General features: G+C 47.4%; 1 protein-coding gene across 1 annotated transcript in view; it reads left to right on the forward strand.

Annotated features, from left to right (window-relative positions):
* The first annotated feature begins 3,184 nt into the window (after window positions 1-3,184).
* LSG1 (large 60S subunit nuclear export GTPase 1) overlaps window positions 3,185-19,723 on the forward strand; it is a 33,393-nt gene continuing 16,854 nt past the window's right edge. The window contains exons 1-7 of the mRNA XM_072726717.1: window positions 3,185-3,345; window positions 5,151-5,277; window positions 10,366-10,486; window positions 10,661-10,747; window positions 11,249-11,335; window positions 15,597-15,657; window positions 16,997-17,173. Coding sequence (XP_072582818.1) covers window positions 3,247-3,345; window positions 5,151-5,277; window positions 10,366-10,486; window positions 10,661-10,747; window positions 11,249-11,335; window positions 15,597-15,657; window positions 16,997-17,173 — 759 coding nt within the window. The 5' untranslated portion in view covers window positions 3,185-3,246. The remainder of the gene's footprint in view (window positions 3,346-5,150; window positions 5,278-10,365; window positions 10,487-10,660; window positions 10,748-11,248; window positions 11,336-15,596; window positions 15,658-16,996; window positions 17,174-19,723) is intronic.

Raw genomic sequence — 19,723 nt, forward strand, 5'->3', positions numbered from 1 at the left:
CCCCTCCATCCAGAACGAGGTGCCGCAGGGATGGGGAGGCAGGGGCGGGGCTGCAAGCTCGGCGTGGGACACAGTTTCTGCCACCGATGTGCGTTCTGGCCAAGGCGTGAAAAGAAAACCCAGAGACCCACCCAGGGCCCTCGGCCCCCAGGCAGAAGTGGAGCCGGGGCAGGGCCCACCACCCCCCATGGGGATGGTTCTCCATCCACCTGCAGGCTGCGCGGGAGCCCTGGGAGCAGCCTCGAGGTGGGCGCTCAGGGAGACCTGGCTTCCGGAGAAGCGCCCAGGGAGGCAGTTAGGGGATCCCAGCGAGGGCCGTACACTTCGACCGACCAGAGGGGTTTGGCCGGGCGTGTGGGTCCCCAGACAGTGCGGGCAGATCGGCTTCCCCCATCGCATGGCAGGAGCCGTCACAAGGCAGGAGCCGTGGCAGCCAGCGCGGGGGCGCCCTCCCCACTCCATGTGGTTCCACTCAGTCTGGATCCCATAATCTTAGGCCATCAGCACCCTCAGTCGTTTTTCCTCCTCAGTAAGCGAGTCCCAGGACCCCACAGCACAGGGCAACGATGCATGTGGGTTTCTGCCTGCAGCATCCAGTTATTGGGGAATCTACGCATCTGTGAAAGCTGCTACCCCATGAACTGCCAGGCAACGATCTCTCCGCAGGACAGGGATTATTATCCCATTAAACAGGTAAGAAAACTGAGGTGTAAACAGTTCTTCCTCAGCGATAGACTAGAGAAATGTCCTGAGGAAAACACTAGAATTATTCACACCTTCCTTACTCATCAGCTAAGAATAGTTGCTGCTATCGTGGTCTTACACAGTCAGTGTCTGACTCTCTACTGGTCTCGATTAAATTATCACCTTAGTTAGTCAAGATTTTTTGGAGCCCATGAGAAGAATGATGATAGAAACTCAAAGTGCGGAACACCTGGGTGGCTCGGTGGATCAGTATCTGCCTTTGGCTCAGGGCATGTTTCTGGAGACGCGGAATCAAGTCCCACGTTGGGCTCCCTGCATGGAGCCTGCTTCTCCCTCTGCCTGTGTCTTTCATGAATAAATAAATAAAATCTTAAAAAAAAAAAAAACCTCAAAGTGCTTGCTTTCTCTGAACCTCTGGCGAGGACAAAATCTGGGAGAGGACACGAGTGTACAATCCTGAGGTCCTGATTCAGCTCCACGAATGAGATGCCAGGCTTTTTTATACCATCTACCGCTGTTGTTAATGGAATGTGAAATCCAGAGACACCGGGTGGCTCAGTGGTTGAGCATCTGCCTTCAGCCCAGGGCGTGACCCCGGGGACCTGGGATCGAGTCCTGCGTCATGCTCCCTGTGTGGAGCCTGCTTCTCCCTGTGCCTGGGTCTCTGTGTGTCTCTTGTGAATCAATAAAATAAAAGAATGTAAAAGCAATGTAATCTGACTTCATGAGTTTTTATTTTTAACCACTCAGCGTCAAGAGAATTCCAGGAACTGTCTACTTACCCTCTTCCATGGATCTTTCCCATATCTTATGTTCAAGTTTTTATTTAAGATTTTGTTTATTCAGAGAGAGAGAGAGAGAGAGAGGGGCAGAGACACAGGCAGAGGGAGAAGCAGGCTCCGTGCAGGGAGCCGGACGTGGGACTCGATCCGGGCCTCCAGGATCAGGCCCTGGGCTGCAGGCCGTGCTGAACCGCTGCGCCAGCGGGCTGCCCTGTGTTCAAGTTTTTAAAAGACTCGCCGTTCCCATGTTGGGAAATGGGAGAAACCACATTCTGATTCACCCCTTCACCGAGCTGCACACGCGGACTCCCGAAGCCAGGCCGCAGCTGCACACGGCCTTGCAGCACTCCCTTGGTGGTCGCCCAAAGGCCACCCCAATTCAGTAGGTCAGCAGTGAGGGGAGCCCCGGGGGGCACAGGGATCCGGAGATGGGCGGGGAGATGGGCGGGCGGGCCCCAGCTCGCCTCGCCCCTGCTGTGCCTCCTACTGATCCTCTTGCCGACAGCATTTGCATCAGCGTCACTGGGGCCCTCCCAGACCTTCAGAATCTGCACGTTTAACGCGATTCCCGCAGACTCACAGGCCTGATTAAGTTCACAAGCGCCGGGGTTTGTTTTCTTTGCCTCTGTTAAGATGTCATCCATTCAGGAGACACACCGAGGCCGAGACACAGGGAGAGGGCGAAGCGGGCTCCCCGGGGGGATGGGGAGGCGGGGCTCGATGCAGGACCCCGGGGTCACGCCCTGGGAGGGAGGCAGGCTCCGCCGCGGAGCCCCCCGGGCATCCCCAGCGCTGATCCCTGAGACGCGCACCAACCACCCCCATTCTTCCCGCCCCCCGGAATCCCGCCCTGGGCCCGCCCCCGGAGCCACGCCCCCATCCCTGCCGGGTCCCGCCCCAGTCACGCCCCGCCCATCGGGCTTGGTCCCTCCCCGACCACGCCCCCGGTCCCGCCCATCGGGCTTGGCCCCGACCACGCCCTCCCCGGGTCCCGCCCACCGGGCTTGGCCCCTCCCCGCCCACGCCCCCGGTCCCGCCCATCGGGCTTGGCCCCGCCCACGCCCTCCCCGGGTCCCGCCCACCGGGCTTGGCCCCTCCCCGACCACGCCCCGGTCCCGCCCACCGGCCTTGGCCCCGCCTCCGGGCCCCCGCCGCGGAGCCCCCGGCGCCCCCAGCGCGTTTCCGAGACGCGCAGCCACCGCCCCCCGGAGCGCAGCCGGCTCAGCATCTTCACTGTAGTCGCGGGGAATTCCAAGCCGCCCTAAGTACGCTCTGTTCCACGAAGCGCCGGCAGCGCCGCGGGCTCTCCTGCGGCCTTGCGAGGCTCTGCTCGCGCTTCCGTTCCGACGTCGGGTCCGGCAGGGGCTCCCCTTCCCCCTCCCCGCGGGCGCCCGGGAAACGCGAGCACAGAACGTCCTCGAGGCGCCTCCCCGTGTCCCCGCCTCTGAGCGGGGGGGGGGGGGGGGAGCGGCGCTAGGACCCCGGGGCCGCCGGCCCTGTGTTCCCGGCCTCCTAGCTCCTCGCCGGAGCTACCACGGCGCGGATCCCGTCGCTGCCGTCAAATCCGAGGTATCCGCGGAGGTGGCCGGAGGAAGGAGGCTCCGACACGCGCGTCCTTCCGTCCCCTAACGGCCAAGCGGCCGGCCTCCGCCCCGGGCGCTCCGCTTACACGTCACTTCCGGCGCCGCGTGCAGGAACCGGAAGGCGCGCGTGCGGCGGTGCGTGGGGGCGTGCGGGGCGTGCGGCCGTGCGGGCGGCGATGGGCCGGCGGAGAGCGGCGGGGCCCGGGGCCCTGGGTCGGGCCCTCCTCCGCCAGAAGGCCGCGGGGAGCCGGGACTGCCGTCGCGGCGACTCCTGGGTGAGCCCGCAGGACACGCGGGGCCGGGAGGAGGAGGCGGAGGCCGCTGGTCGCTGTCGGGCCGCGGGGGGGAGGGGCAGGGCCGAGCCTGGGCCGCGGGGAGGGTGGGGAGGGGGCCGGGCCGAGCCTGAGCCGGGGGGGCGGGGAGGGGGCGGGGCCGAGCCTGAGCCGGGGGGGCGGGGGGGGGGCGGGGCCGAGCCTGGGCCGCGGGCCGCGGGGCGGGGGGCGGGAGGGAGCCGGGCCGAGCCTGGGCCGCGGAGCCGGGGGCGGGCCGAGCCTGGGCCGCGGGGCGGGAGGGGGCCGGGCCGAGCCTGGGCCGCGGCGGGGGTGGGGGAGGGGTTACTGACCCTGTAACGGGCTTCAAGGAGCCGCTACCACCTGTGGGAAGTGCTGGGAAGGGGCCCAGGGAAGGGGCCCAGCGTCTGAGCGGCTGCGGCCCACGCCGCGGTCCGGGGACCCAGGGTCGAGCCCCGCGGCCGGAGCCTGCCTCTCTCCCCTGGACAAACACGTAAGGTCTTTGTGAAAAAGAAGAGGAGACGTAGGAAGGCTGATTACGGATTCGAAAGACCTGGACTAAAAAAAAAAATAAAAATAAAAATAAAGACCTGGACTCCCGTCCCTTCTCGGACTTCCTGTTGACCTGTGTGGCCTCCCACCAAACAGCGGCCCTTTGAACCTTCTATTTTATTTATTTTCATTTATTCATTCATTCTTGGACCAAACATTGGTTCTTTGAACCTTCCATTTTATTTACTTATTCATGCTTACATGCATACACACCTGCAGTGGGCATGTCGCTAGAATAGTGTTTATCAAACTCTGGATTGGGTCTGGAAATCCATTAAGTGAGGTCCCAGCGAGTGACTTTTTAACCCAACAGGATAAAATTCAAAACATCGGAGGGTATTGTGTGGGATACGACTTAGCCTCAGGGTCCTTTCGTTTCCCTGTACGTTACTCCGTGGCACAGAGCTGTGTGACCTATCACAGCATTTGGGTAGCTGTGTAACACGTGTTTTTTTCTCCTGGGGTCTCCGGAAATTTGAAATTTTCGGCTCTGTGTGCCGGGGTCAGAGTGGACTCCGACTCTATCTCCATTGTTTTTTTTTTTTTTATTTTTATTTATTTATGGTAGTCACACAGAGAGAGAGAGGGAGGGAGGCAGAGACACAGGCAGAGGGAGAAGCAGGCTCCATGCACCGGGAGCCCGACGGGGGATTCGATCCCGGGTCTCCAAGATCGCGCCCCAGGCCAAAGACAGGCGCTAAACCGCTGGGCCACCCAGGGATCCCTCTATCTCCATTGTTTATCAGCAGCAACAAGAGGCTCGTTATGTTTTATCTGTCCAAGACTGTTTCCTTATCAGCAGACGAGAGATAACCATAAAATTTATTTCAAAAGGTTTAGAAAATTAAATGAGATAATGAATGGAAAGCATCTGTCATACTTAAATGTTGACTAGTTAAATGTTAAGCGGTATTAATAGTGACCCTAAAGGGAGCTGACATCGCCCTCGGGACTGCAGAACAGGGCACCCGGGGGGCTCAGCAGTTGAGCACCTGCATTCAGCCCAGGGCCTGATCCTGGAGTCCTGGGATCGAGTCCCATGTCGGGCTCCCTGCATGGAGCCTGCTTCTCCCTCTGCCTGTGTCTCTGCCTATCTGTGTCTCTCTCTGTCTTTCATGAATAAATAAGTAAAACCTTTTAAAAAAAAAATGCAGATCAGATCCTGGGCGTGTAGAGCATGTTTGCGTGTCGGAAGCAGAAGAGGACAGCTGTGTTATTACCTTGTGTTCCTTTCGTAGTTGCACACGAGTGAGCTCAGCGACGGTTACGATTGGGGTCGTCTTAATCTTCAGTCAGTGACTGAACAGAGCTCCCTCGATGACTTCCTCGCCACTGCAGAACTTGCTGGAACAGAATTTGTAGCTGGTAAGTTATTTATTTCTGAGTACATAGGACACTGGTCGCCCTTCCATCTTTGCTGACTACATACAAATGTGCCTACTCAGAAGTGTTTTATGGGCCCTGCTAAGCTCAAAGGTGGGCTGTCGTGACCCAGAGGCACATATCCCAGAGGAGGGTGGGAAGGTCTCATCAAGTAGAATCAAGCTGTGAGGTTCAAAATGTGCCACAGTTTTAAAATTAAGTTCAAAAACCCCTTTATGTTATACATCATTGTATCAAGTTCAAGAAACTCAGTCCCTTGTCGGAAAGAGACCAGTCAGCAATGTGGCAGGCAATACCAGGATTTTCCAGAAAATGTTTTCTGACACCATTGTTGGAAGCAAACTATCTGGGCCTGCTGCTGTTATGTAGGCAATTTGAATTGTGTTTTAAAGAACTTGCTGACACAGAATAGTGAATTTTCCACGCAAGTAATTTGATTTAGTTGCTGCTCTCCTATTTCTTTTGTGTGTCTTCTAAGCAGTACCTGGCACGGATAACATTCTAAACTACTAGTTCTATTACTCTTTTATTATGGATGTTATTGTGCTGTTTAGCAAATTCATTCACTTATTTACATGCTTTTATTGGGCCCCAGCTGCGGTCTGGGATTGTATTGGCTACTGAGAATATAGTGTTGAGTAAGATGATTTTGTTTCTGCAGAATTTTGTTTTAGGTGCTATGAAAGAAGTCTGTAACAAACAGTGAGATCATAGAAGACGCAATCAGTATTTGTTCTGTCTGAAGGGCGCGTAGGGCAGGCAAGGACAGCTTTATGCTGGGGCTCAGTCTCAAAGGATGAGTAGATGTTAGGACAGGTCAGGTGACACAGAAGGACATACACAGCAGGCACAGGACTCGAGCTGATGTGAGCCACAGCTTGCTTTGTTCAGAAAATGATTAGAAGTTGCTCGCAGGTGCTTGAAGTACAGGGACGGGACGTGATGAGCAAACACTAGGGAGCTGGGCGATGACCTGAATGTGGAGAGAATAAGGGCTTTATTTATTTTTATTTTTTTTTTAAGATTTTATTTATTCATTCAGGAGAGACACACAGAGAGAGAAAGAGGCAGAGACACAGGCAGAGGGAGAAGCAGGCTCCTTGCAGGGAGCCCGATGATATGGGACTTAATCTCGGGTCTCCAGGATCAGGCCCTGGGTCGAAGACAGGTTCTAAACCGCTGAGCCACCGGGGCTGCCTGAGAATAAGGGCTTTAAAGAAATATTTGGAGGGGTTTAAGCAGGTATCAAACATGATTTTAGATTTCCTTGTTTTGAAAGATCAATGATGGATTTTGAGGAGGAATGACCAGTTACTTTAGCCCAGCGGGAGAAGCAAACCAGATTGAAATAACACTAGTAGAAGAATGGCCAAAGAATCAGAACAAGGTTAATAGGGAGATAGAATAAACGAGACGTCCTAGAAGGGGGCGGAGGGAGTGGGGAGTGGGAGAGCCATCACTGAAGGAGAGAGAAAAGATCATAGAAAAAGGTAAGGAAGTAGAGTTTATGAGCATGCTGTATTCTTTTGAGATGTTTGTGGCAGGGAGAGGCTTGCGCAGCTTGCGTGTGTGCATATGTGTGTAATCAAGGTTAGTGTCAGCATGTTTGTAGGCTGTGGGGTGAGCCAGCACAGAGGGAGCGGTTGAAAATACAACATTTAGTTTCACAGTATCAGGAATTTAAAGTGCATTTTTTGTGACCTGGTGTTTCTACTTTTTAATACCTGCTGTAGAATGGTGGTTCTCAAATTTTAGTATGCATCGGAATTACCTGGAAAACAGATTCCTGGCCGTCTCCTCTGGAGATGCAATAGGTGTGGGTTGAACCTGAGAATTTGCATTTCTGACAAGTTTCCAGATAATGTTTTAACAGTGAACACTTGGAACCAACCTAAATGTTCAATGGATGGGAAAATGGCATACTGTGGAATACTATATGGCAGTTAAAAAGAATGAGGTAGGTCTGAAGATACTAAAGTATAAAGGATCTCCATGACCTATTACCATGTGAAAAGACCAAGTTGGGGAAGGGTGCATCTAGTACGGTACCATGTGCATTAAGAGCATAATCCGACTGTGGCGCCTGGGTGGCTCAGTTGGTTAAGCATTTGTTGGTTTTGGCTCTGGTCATGATCTCAGGGTCCTAAGATTGAGGACCTGCACTCAGTGGGGAGTCTGAGTGGGATTATCCCTCTGCCTCTGCCTCTCCCTGCCCCTCCCCTCCCAAAAAAAGAAAAAGAAGATAATCTGACCAATCCAGTATGTGTGTGTATATTAGGAAGAAACTTGGAGGCCTACACATTTAATTAATTCTCTCAAGGGAGCAAACTGAGATTGCAGGGGTGGCCGAAGGTTGGGAGTTGGTCAAAGAGAACCTTTGCCTTTGTTGTTGAATTTTTTACATGGAGAGTTTACTACTGTGTAATTAAAAATTGTTTAATATTTAGAAACAGGGAAAATAGGGGTTAATGAGGAAATGAAACAAAAGTTTGAGCCTGGAAGGAGATGAGAAGAGAATGGGGTCAAAGGGAAGCTGAAGGTGGGTGTGCACATTAAGAAATGTGTAGATGTGGGATCCCTGGGTGGTGCAGCAGTTTGGCGCCTGCCTTTGGCCCGGGGCATGATCCTGGAGACCCGGGATCGAATCCCACGTCGGGCTCTCTGCGTGGAGCCTGCTTCTCCCTCTGTCTGTGTCTCTGCCTCTCTGTCTCTCTCTCTCTGTAACTATCATGAATAAATAAATAAAATTAAAAAAAAAATGTGTAGATGAGAAGGTGAAGTGATAGCTGCAATTTTTCTATTAAGATCATGTAAAAGGAATCTAGTTATAGTTCAGGGAATGAGGGAACCAAAACTATAGAAGGATTTTCTTCCTTCTAGCTGGTGTTGAGCCCGTACATTTGTAGCGACAACGTGAATTGTGATATAATTTATAAATGTGTATGTGTGTGTATACATATATTTGGGATCTCTGGAATGATGAGAGTGTCCTTCTGTGTGCTAGTGAGATAATTGGTGTTTGGGATCCCTGGATAGCTTCTGGATGAGGGTTGGTCTCTAGGCAGACCTAAGCCGTAATTAGAGGGTTGGAATTTTTCAGCACCACCTCTGGAGATTTAGGTTAATCACCAAGGGCTGATGATTTAATCGATCATGCCTATATAGTGAAGCCTAAATAAACCTTTCAAAAACCCATTAAAATTTCTCATTAAAACTTACTTTGTACCTTGTCTTCCTTTCCCTTAATAATCTAGAGGTGATAGAATTTTGTTTCAGTTTTCCGTAGACTGCAGACACCACAGGACGCACAGAGACAGAGATTTTTAACCTGGAAACCACATTTCACTTGTCTGTGTGAGCCCTGCAGATTGCATGCCAGATTTACGTGTGAGAGAGAGAGAGAGAATGCAAGTTTTTAGATCAGTTGATGGTCATTGGTTTTTAAATAAGTTTTCATAGGGGTCCCTGACCTAACGAAAGAGCACAGAATAATAAGAAATGCTAGATGTTCTGTGGGAACTCATTACGTTTAGAAAATGACACAGGTGGTATTCACTCTTTATTTTCAGCAAATAAGGATTAAGTGTAATGTTGTGCTGTTTTGTCTTCACCCCTGGTTCCTGATAACCAGAGCTTCTACGACCCTTGTTTGTAACCTCCTGAGTCAGAGGTGAGAGGAGTGGTTTTTGTTACTCGTTATGAGCCCCTTTAGACCCTCCCTCAGTTGATGCTAATGGGGTGATTTGTGGGCCCTGGGTAGCTTCTGCAGGAGCTGGTTGCAGTAGGAACCAACCGTGTCATGAGGGGGTTGGGATTCTCAGGACCTCAGGAGAGGTGCTAGAGATCGAGTTGATCACCAGTAAACCTGTGATTTAATCAGTCTGCCTGTGCACTGAAGCCTCCAGAGATGTGGCATCTGGAATGCAACCGCCTTATGGGAACTGAGCCTTTAAACCTATAGAGTCTGATACTAAGTCTTGATAGTGTCAGAATATAATAGAATTGTAGGACATCGAGCTGTTTTCCAGAGAGTTGGAGAGCTGGTTGCTGGTGTGGGAAAATGCACAATTTGGTGTCAGAAGTATTGTGAATAAAAACAGTTCAGAGAGGGATACCTGGGTGGCTCATTGGTTGAGGATCTGCCTTTGGCTCGGGGCGTGACCCCAGGGTCTTGGTATTGAGTCCCACTTCAGGCTCCCCTACAGGGACTCCGCTTCTCCCTCTGCCTGTGTCTCTGCCTCTCTCTGGGTTTCTTATGAATAAATAAAATCTTTTTAAAAAGTAGTTCAGAGACAAGCGGCTACATTATTGTGCGTTACTTGAAGCAGCCCTCAGTGCATTGCTACTGAAATGAGAACAAGAAAGGATACTTGGCTTTATCTGAGGTTGGGAGATTCGGCAGCGGGTGCAGGGGTAAGGAATTTTGATGTTTAGTTGGAGAGTGGTTGTGCCATATTGTTTTGGCCAAATAGGGAGAAAAATGAGGCCATGAGCTGGATGAGGGCCTGAGAGAAAAGGAACGAATCAAGGGACTGGAGGCATGTACAGAGGTTAGACAAAGCAAAGTGGTAACATCAGGTGGGAGATCACCGTTGGAAAGGGCAATTCTGTGAAAGAATTGCCAAATATGGGGCTATAGGGTAGGTCCTTTGACTGTTGGTTGGGGTTGGCATGAGTGAGAATAGTGGTTGGGTGGGCTGTACTCTAGGTTACTAGACTGTGCAGGCCAAGGTCGTAGATGGTGTTAGTTTTCTGACAGGGGTACCAGACTGCAGTCTTTGCTTAAAGGTCAAGAGGAACATTGCTGGGGCACCTGGCTGGCTCAGCAGTTGAGCATCTGCCTTTGGCTCAGGGTGTGATCTTGGGGTCCTGGGATCGAGTCCCGCATGGGGCTCCCCACGGGGAGCCTGCTTCTCCCTCTGCCTGTGTCTCTGCCTCTCTGTGTGTCTCACGAATAAATAAAATCTTAAAAAAAAAATCTGTTATAGGTGCTACATTTTTCGTTTTCAGAGTAATGCCCATATCCATTATATTGCCACTTCATTGCAATACTTTCTTTTCTCTAAACAGAGAAGCTAAATATCAAGTTTGTGCATCCTGAGGCTAGAACTGGACTGCTGTCTTTTGAGGAGAGCCAGAGAATTAAGAAACTCCATGAAGAAAACAAACAGTTCTTGAGTATACCACGGAGGTGAGTTGAACAAGAATGTAGGACAGTACAGGGCATAACCTGAGTATAAGATTCTTCATTTGCTCTTCTATTTTTCCTGTTTCCTCTTCTCAGCCGCCGTTATTAAACCCAGATCCCCTGTTTTATTTTTGTAACTCACGTGGAATTTTTTTTATTCCTCCGTGATTGTTTCAGACCAAAGTGGGACAAAAACACTAGTCCAGAAGAACTCCAACAGGCAGAGAAAGATAACTTTCTAGAATGGAGACGTCAACTTGTCCGGTGAGTGTTAGATTATATGAAGATTTGTTTTGAAATTCTGAATCTGGCACTTTGGTGTGTTCACGTTGTTATTTGCATTTTGAAGGCCTAATTCTTTTAAAAAGGAAATGGCAGATTTCTTATAAGTGCAAATTCTGTGTGCAGCCAGTATTGCTGGGTACTTGTGCATCTTTGCACAAAGATGGCAAATTGATTACTCCACTCCCTTCCTGGCCTTCTCTTCTTACCCTTCTCTAGCCGCTAGTCACTGTGGAGTTGATCACCACTCTCTTGAGCGGTGTGTGGGAGAAACATCATTTTGTAGGATAAACATCTAAGGCTTAATAGATTAAGTATAAAATTTGGAGTTTGATTTTCATATTGACTGAAGAGAAAGTAATAAAAAGCTTAATAGTCAATATTTGTGTACTTATTTTTTAATGCAATGAATTTGAGTGTTTTACTGCTTGAAACTGTTAATTATAAACTGGCAAAGATACAAACTTTTCATTCTAAAGCCAGGTTAGAAGAGGAACAAAAGTTGCTACTAACTCCATTTGAAAGGAATCTGGACTTCTGGCGCCAGCTCTGGAGGGTGATAGAGAGAAGGTAAGTACCATTTTCCTTTTGGGTAACAGAGACAGTAGTGGTGTTACATTAGATTCGGACATTGATGGATGCTCATAGACCCTGGTGGCCGGGGTGCTCAGGGATTAAGCTATGCAAATGGCTATTGAGAATTATTATAAAAACTGAAAGTGTGATGCTGTTTATCTTTCAAAGTATAGATTTCTTTATTATTATTAAGTGAACCCGTTGATAAGCATGTAAGAATGGTGAACGTTTTCTGTAAGATGAGTTCTGAAGTACCTATAGTTATTTCAGGAAATGTCTGTAGAATTCCTACTGGAAATATGGAGAATAAGGATGTGAAAGGGGGTAGATACCTGATTGCAAAGATAAAATATGTTGTGGGGTAGGCTTCGGGGCATACAGGAATGAAGCACAATCTTTGCACTCAGATGATCAGTACGTAATAAATCCAAAGTGAGTGCAGTTCCTGCTGTGTTACAGATAGAAAGGCAGTGGGCCGAGTTACAACAGAGGAAGAAGAAGCTGATAAGGATTGAGAGAATTGAGGAGTGATTTGTTTTAGTTGGAATTATTGGTGATGATTGCACAACTTTGAATATACTAAAAACCACTGAATTTTGTATACTTCTAAAGGGTTAATTTTATGATATGTGGATTATGTCTCAATTTTTTTTTAAGTCGCTTACATATCTTTCTCTCCTGCTCCCACAGGGGCAGAGAGAGGGCTCTTGGGCTGGGGTAAGGAGAGGTCAGGGTAACAAGGCAAATCTCTAAGCCTGAAAAAAGTAGACGCTTGCTGCTGATCCCCAGGCTCTGTGCAGGCCCCTTTGATTCAGTTAGGCTTGAATGAGGCTTGGAAAGACCCACTGGTTCTCCTGGGGAACCTCTGGAGCACAGTGGATCTTCAGGACCTCATGAGCAGTTGAACATGTGTACTGCCGCTTCCAAAGAGATGCTAACAAGCTTTAACATACTGAAACCTCACCTTGGAACGTCCCCATCTGCATATTTAACAGTATTGTTTTGGCTTTTTGCTTGGGTTTTTTTTTTGTTTTGTTTTGTTTTGTTTTGTTTTTTTAGGTTTTCTCCTACTTCCTGTGTTGTCTTTTCTCTCTGTTCCTTTTTTTCTATTTATTTTGGTTTCTGGCTTTTACATAAGAGGCTTTCCTCAGATGCTGAGTAACGTTTGTCGGGCATTCTTATGTTTTTTGTTTTGTTTTTAAAGATTTTATTTATTCATGAGAGGCAGAGACACAGGCAGAGAGAGAAGCAGGCTCCATGCAGGGACTCAATCCCAGGACTCCAGGATCATGCCCTGGGCTGAAGGCGGCTGAGCCACCTGGGCTGCCCATTCCTATGTTTTTTTAAGATATTTATTTGCAATAGAAAAGAGAGTATGAGCGGGGGAAGGGCAGAGGGAGAAGCGGGATCCCTGCTCAGCAACTCAGGGCTCCATCCCAGGACCTCAGGATAGAGACCTGAGCCAAAGGTAGATGCTTACCTGACTGAGCCACCAGGTGCCCCATCGTGGTCATATTTAAGAACAAAGCATTACAAGATTGACAGGACCACCTGTTGAGTGGAATTTGCCAACTGGTGGACTTCACTGTACAAGACTGGGTAGGGGGACGCCTGGGTGGCTCAGTGATTGAGCGTCTGCCTTCCGCTCAGGTCATGATCCCCCGGTCCTGGGATCAAGTCCCGCATCCGGCTCCCCGCAGAGAGCCTGCTTCTCCCTCTGCCTGTGTCTCTGCCTCTCTGTGTCTCTCATGAATAAATAAAATCTTTAAAAAAACAAGACTGAGTAGGGATCAATTTTATTTTGTTGGAATACCCCAAGATGTTAGGATCTGGAGCCAGTTTCCTAAAAGAATGATCTGCCAAGAACATGGCCAAAGGTGGTGGTATAATACAAGGGGATTGCACATTTTCACCATCTGGTATGTAGACTTAGTTAATCCCCCTTTTTTCAGTACTTTTTGCCACCTTTTCCTATGCTTGAGGTCCTCCAATCCTGCAGCCTCTCAGGTTCATTTTCTCCATAATCACCTAGCCTTCTGCCATTGGGATAGGAGATGGGGGGGGGGGGGGTGTGTGGTTGCCTAGCTGGATGGAACAGGAGAGCAGACCTAAGAGCTCCTCATTCAGATTGATTTCAGTCCAGCCCTTCACTTTGCCTAGAGACCTTCATCTGATGCTTCTAATCCCAAGTTCCCTGGGTTCTGGGGTGTGAACAGGCTTGCTTCTTGACTGGGCTTCCGGGTCTCATTGCTGCTGTGCTTCCTCTTTGTCCTAAGGAGCTTCAGAGTTTACGTTCATTTTTATAGGTTTTAAAGAGAGAACCATATATGTTCATTCTTTCACATTTGACAGAAAGGCCCTATATGTACTTTATGTCCCTAAATAAGCAACTGGTTTTTCCCAGAGGGAGCCTGTACTTGTTGAAATGCCTCACTTCAATTAGTTTACACTATTACTTGCCATTACTTTCATTATGTGGTATTTTTCTGTTTATAAGACAGAGCACGGGGGATCCCTGGGTGGCGCAGCGGTTTGGCGCCTGCCTTTGGCCCAGGGCACGATCTTGGAGACCCGGGATCGAATCCCACGTCAGGCTCCCGGTGCATGGAGCCTGCTTCTCCCTCTGCCTGTGTCTCTGCCTCTCTCTCTCTCTCTCTCTCTCTCTCTGTGACTATCATAAATAAATAAAAATTAAAAAAAAAAAGACAGAGCACGTCTGTAACTTAAGATATATAGCTTATATCACATGGATGAGGACCTGAATTATGTAGAAATATTATTAATAAAGCAACTACTGCCACATTTTTTAACAGGAAATATTTATTGGTATGATCTGTACAGCAGATGTCTCCTGTTTGGTAACACGCTAGCTAAGCCATCTGCCTCTTTAATTTTGGAAAAGATTTGATGTGTGCCCTGTCACTGAGATGCAGGGAGCTACTGGGGCCCTGAGGGCCGAACAGTGTATTCCAGGAAGCTTTTCCTGGTACATGGTCCGCGCCCTGCAGTCTCATTCTGCTCACAGAGCCAGCGGTCTTCATTTTGCTGTTTCTTAGCTCAGTATTCTTTCTGCATGTTGGTGGGTAGACCTAATGTTTGTGGACCCTGCAATCCTCGTTTATTAGGTTTGGTCCGTATTTTGTAATCATTGTTGAATTTACTGTTAAATCCTCACAGCTTGAATGTGGTAGATACTACATTAAAGAAAAAATACCGTGACCCACTTAATTAGAGAATTTAACAATAGTTTGCAATAAACTAGCAAGTCTGTGAGTTCCTTTGAATCAGAGTATTACGCTGGATATTTAACCATCCTGAAAGAAAATGCACTTTGACTGTCAAAGCCCTGCCTTAAATGGTAAGCTTGATGTAATACATCTCCTCCCTGTCTAGCCTAATTGCATGATCATTACTTCAGAACTGGCTAACTAGGCGTGGGATTTTAGGTGACTGTTGTGAGCGTGTGTGCAGCTCATTTCCTTGCAGTGGCAGTGGCCGCTGGCCCTTAGAGCATCTCTCCTAGCCATGGAGGCAGAATGGAAGGAGGATCCTCTTCGTGCAGTGCTAGGCTGCTGTAGTCCCTACTGCATCTGTGAACGCTCTGAGGAGCTTGCTGTCAGCTACAGAAAGTCGTCTTATTGCTGCAGCTCCCGTGTGACCGAAGAAACAGGACCCTCATTTCTACTTTGGTGTGGCATCTTGAGTTGATTTTTCCTGATTTGTGTTTGAGTGATTCAAACACATTTTTGCAGTAGGTGGATGATGATTTGCTAGATGTATGCTTTGTCTCATCAGCCCTGGGTGTAAGTAAGATACAGGCTTTGATGGTGGCAGCTATCAGCAAGTGATTTATCAGTTTTCTGTAGAGGCCTGAACACCAGTGTATTCTGGATACTGAGTATACAGTAGGCCTCATGTTGGATTAAAGTATTTGGAATACTCCTTGCCTCACCAGGAGAGTTTACTAGAAGATACACTTGAAGCTTTAGCAGTGAAACATCATGAGAGGCTCTCCAGGACATGTAACAGCAAGAGAGTGTGAGGATTGCAGGCACATCCTCTGGCCCAGCTCCATCACTCGGCAGCTGGTGACTTCCCTATTTTAAGCTGTAGTTTCCTCACATATAAACTAGAGATAATTGTACCTTAAAACATTAAATGTGTAAAGGGCACAATAGTGGAAAATGTTTGCTATGATTATTATATGGTCCGTGTTTCACTTCACAATGATTGGAATCTCCCCTTTCTTTTACAGTGATATCGTGGTCCAGATAGTAGATGCTCGAAACCCACTCCTATTTAGATGTGAGGATCTGGTAAGTAAAGTGTGACAGGATTCAGATGTGCAGTCCTTGGAGCCACAGCAGGAGGGACAGCATCACTGACAGCAGTAACTGCCGGCAAACATTCTGTTCTCTGCCGTAGCCGTGTTTAAGGAGGGCCCTCTCCTCCCAGGGTCAGGCGCTTGCGTACTGTCGCTGTTTAGACAGGTGTTTTCCTTTGAAAACAAGCGTTTCCATCTGCAGGAAGAGACAATCACATGACCTTTCTACCTTTTAGTTTAGAAGCCAGTTTCTTGGGATCCCTGGGTGGCTCAGTGGTTGGGCACCTCCCTTGGGTTCAGGTTGTGGTCCTGGAGACCCAGGATCGAGTCCCACGTCGGGCTCCCTGCGGGGAGCCTGCTTCTTCCTCTGCCTGTGTCTCTGCCTCTCTCTCTCTGGGTCTCTCATGAATACATACATAAATCTTTAAAAAAAAAAAAAATAGAAGCCAGTTTCTTAAGAGACATTTGCCAGTGTTTCTCATTTTTTAAGAGACATCAGTTGAAGTAGCATTGTGCTTATTACCCACATCTTACCGTCTCATCAGAGTCTCTCCTCACGCCTTAGTTGTTCCCTTCTGTGATATGTTACAAGCAAACTAAGTCTGTAAAACATCAGAGGGAGTAACAGTTAAGGAGTGAAGACCACATGAAATAATGTGATACAGGTTTTAAATTAAACACTGTACACATCTGAAGCGTTCCTATTAGTATTTGAGTCCATAATAGTAATATAGTACAGAATATTTTAAATCCACTGGTGAGGAACAAAAGTCTTAATGATGGAACTCCTGTTGAAGTCAGCTTTTATACCTGGGTGTGTCTCCTAATGAAGAGCTGCGGTTGGGAATTAATTTCAATTACTCAGTCTTGTTTTTCTTTTAGATCTCAAAATATTTTTTATATGAAAAAATGAGCTTATTATTGGCTGTCATCACTTGGCTGAAAAATAGTCCCTGCTGGCTGACAGATCTCCTAGTTTTGCCATTCTTTAATTTTGTGTGAAAGAAGTAATTCAGCATTATTAAAGAGAGGAACTACATTGTTTAAAGGAAGAGAATCTGTTATACTTTGACAGGGTAGGACAGCATTTCCTTTTACCCTTTCCAGTTTCTTATGCTGAGGATATTTCTAGGTGTATACGACCTAACTTTTTCAGAGCTTACTGAAAGGGTCAGTAGAATGTACCAAGATAAAAAATTTAAATTAGGACTGACTTAAAACTGAGGGCAGTAAAAACTTTAGTTCTAGTTGGGGACTTTAAATATAATTAGCCCAATTTTCACTTGCTTGAAGAGGCCTTTCTAAATATATTTGTCATTTGTCTTGCCTAGGAACGTTACGTGAAAGAAGTAGATGATAGTAAGGAAAACGTCATTTTGATAAATAAGGCAGACTTGTTGACTGTTGAGCAGCGGAGTGCCTGGGCCACATATTTTGAAAAAGAAGATGTGAAGATTATCTTCTGGTCGGCTTTGGCTGCAGCCATTCAACCAACTGGGGACTCTGAGGTAACCTGGGCGGCTTTTTCAGGTTGTGTTTCTGGGAGGAGGATTTCAGTAAGCTTTGTTTTTCTCACTGAACGTTTATGGGAATCCAGGGTTTTTGTTTGTTCCCTAAATGTTCTGATAGTAGGATGACCTATAGAAAAATGAGTCACAGGGTTACTTTTTCTGGCCGTCAGATAGTCTGACATCTCGGGCTCTGTGTTATAGACTGATGATTTTTTTCTTTTTTTTCTTTTTTCCTTTTTTAGATTTTTGAAAGGAAATTGTATAGGAAGCTTCATAATTACCTTATAATTGTTTTTAGTAGGAGGCAAGTACAACCGAAGTAGGTACCTGTACTCCTTAGGACATGATTAGAAGTTCTTTCGACATTGTTTTCAAAACAAACAACTGAAGTAATTCTAAAGATATACTGTGTTATCTTTTTTTTGTTTTTGTTTTTGTTTTTTTGTTTGTTTGTTTTATTTTTTGTTTTTTAAGATTTTATTTATTCATAGAGACAGAGAGAGAGGCAGAGACACAGGCAGAGGGAGAAGCAGGCTCCATGCAGGGAGCCCGACGTGGGATCCCCGGACTCCAGGATCACACCCTGGGCTGAAGGCGGCATCAAACCTCTGAGCCATCTGGGCTGCCCTGTTTTTTGTTTTTTAAAGATTTTGTTTACTTATTCATGAGAGACACAGACGAGAGACACAGGCAGAGGGAGGAGCAGGCTCCATGTGGGGAGCCCGATGTGGGACTCCAGGATCACACCCTGGACCGTAGGCAGACACTCAACCAGTGAGCCCTCAGGTGGCCCTACTATGTTATCTATTAACTCAAATTTTACAGAAATGGTTTGGGTTTGGTCTTTTTTTGTTGTTTTGTTTTGTTTTTTTAAGTCCCACACCCAGTATGGGTTTGAACTTACAACCCCAAGGTCAAGAGTCACGTGCTCCACCACTGAGCCAGCCTTCGGGTTTATTTTCTTTTTTTTTTTTTTTTTTTTTAATTTTTATTTATTTATGATAGTCACAGAGAGATAGAGAGAGAGGCAGAGACACAGGCAGAGGGAGAAGCAGGCTCCATGCACCCGGAGCCCGACGTGGGATTCGATCCGGGGTCTCCAGGATCGCGCCCTGGGCCAAAGGCAGGCGCCAAACCGCTGCGCCACCCAGGGATCCCTTGGGTTTATTTTCTAATAAAAAAAAATACAACTATTAGCTAATAATGACTATCAAATGAAATCAGTAGTAGAGTCTTAGAGCTAGAGAAACCTGGGTGACTCAGTGGTTGAGCATCTGCCTTCTCAGGGCATGATCCTGGGGTCCTAGGATTGAGTCCCATATCGGGCTCCCCCAACAGGGAGCCTGCTTCTCCCTCTGCCTGTGTCTCTGCCTCTTTCTGTGTCTCTCATGAGTAAATAAATAAAATCTTTTTTTAAAAAATCTTAGAGCTAGAAGAGACTTAAAGTATCTTTTTTCCTAGCCTTTTCCTTTCCTTTTCTCATATCTGTCAGCCGTCTAGAGATTATTTTGTACGTTGAGCTGAGTGCCAGTGAATACAGTGTCCTCCTCTTGATGAGCTCACAGATTAGCTCTGTGAATTCCTTCCCTCACCTCCATGGCAAAGTCATATAATCTCTGTTTTTTAACTACATTAAATGACAGAGACCAGCTAGCCCCCTCTTTGTCTGCATTTAGAAAGTTTTTCAGTTTAGTGAAGGTAAGTCAGCCTCCCTAGCCTTTGATAGAAGGACTCTTCCCTTGTCCCCTTCGTTTTCTCTGTGTATGTTTTCTGGGTTCCTATTCATCTTGGACACGTTATCTGGGGCACTCTTCATCTCAGATGCCTATCTGCCTAATCAGGAAAACACTTAAAATTGGTGGCACCTAATTACATACGTTAGGTATTCAGAGGGACAATTGATTATTCCATGTGATCCGGATCCTCCCAGTAATTCTGTTTTTGTTAATTCACTGTATCTCAGAGGAGCTGTGTTACACTCTTCGCTCATTTAACCTGTAAACAACCAAAAAGACTTAAGTCTCTCATGTGGAAAAGGTTTTTCATCTTATTTTTACCTCAACTTAGGACAGTACGGTTCCTCTGAAATACTGTTCATGATTTGGGGCTAAGGTAGAGAATTCATTTTGGTTGTGTAATTTGCTTTTCTCTCCTAGCTTTGAATATGCAAATTTTGTATTTGTCCTTCTGATATTCTTTCCAGTCATCAGCAACATTTAAAACAGGACCATGGAGAGAGCTCTGTAACCCTCTGTGAACTTAACTGAGCCCTCTGAGCCAAAGGTTCTGATGTAATGAATACAGATGTGTTCACAAGGATATAACAATAGTAATTATTCAGTTGTTACTCTTGTTAATAAAAGTCCATAGAAAGCTTATCCTGTGCCAGGCACCACTGTCCTAAGCAATTTATACATTGTATTCATTTAATCATCCCAACAAGAAATATAAATGCTTATTATCTTCAGATAGTCTGGCTTCATAGTTTGTCCTCTTAACCATTATTGGCTTCATAGTTTGTCTTCTTAACCATTATCTCTGTTGTTT

This window comes from Vulpes vulpes, chromosome 1, assembly GCF_048418805.1.
Source record: "Vulpes vulpes isolate BD-2025 chromosome 1, VulVul3, whole genome shotgun sequence".
NCBI lineage: Eukaryota > Metazoa > Chordata > Mammalia > Carnivora > Canidae > Vulpes > Vulpes vulpes.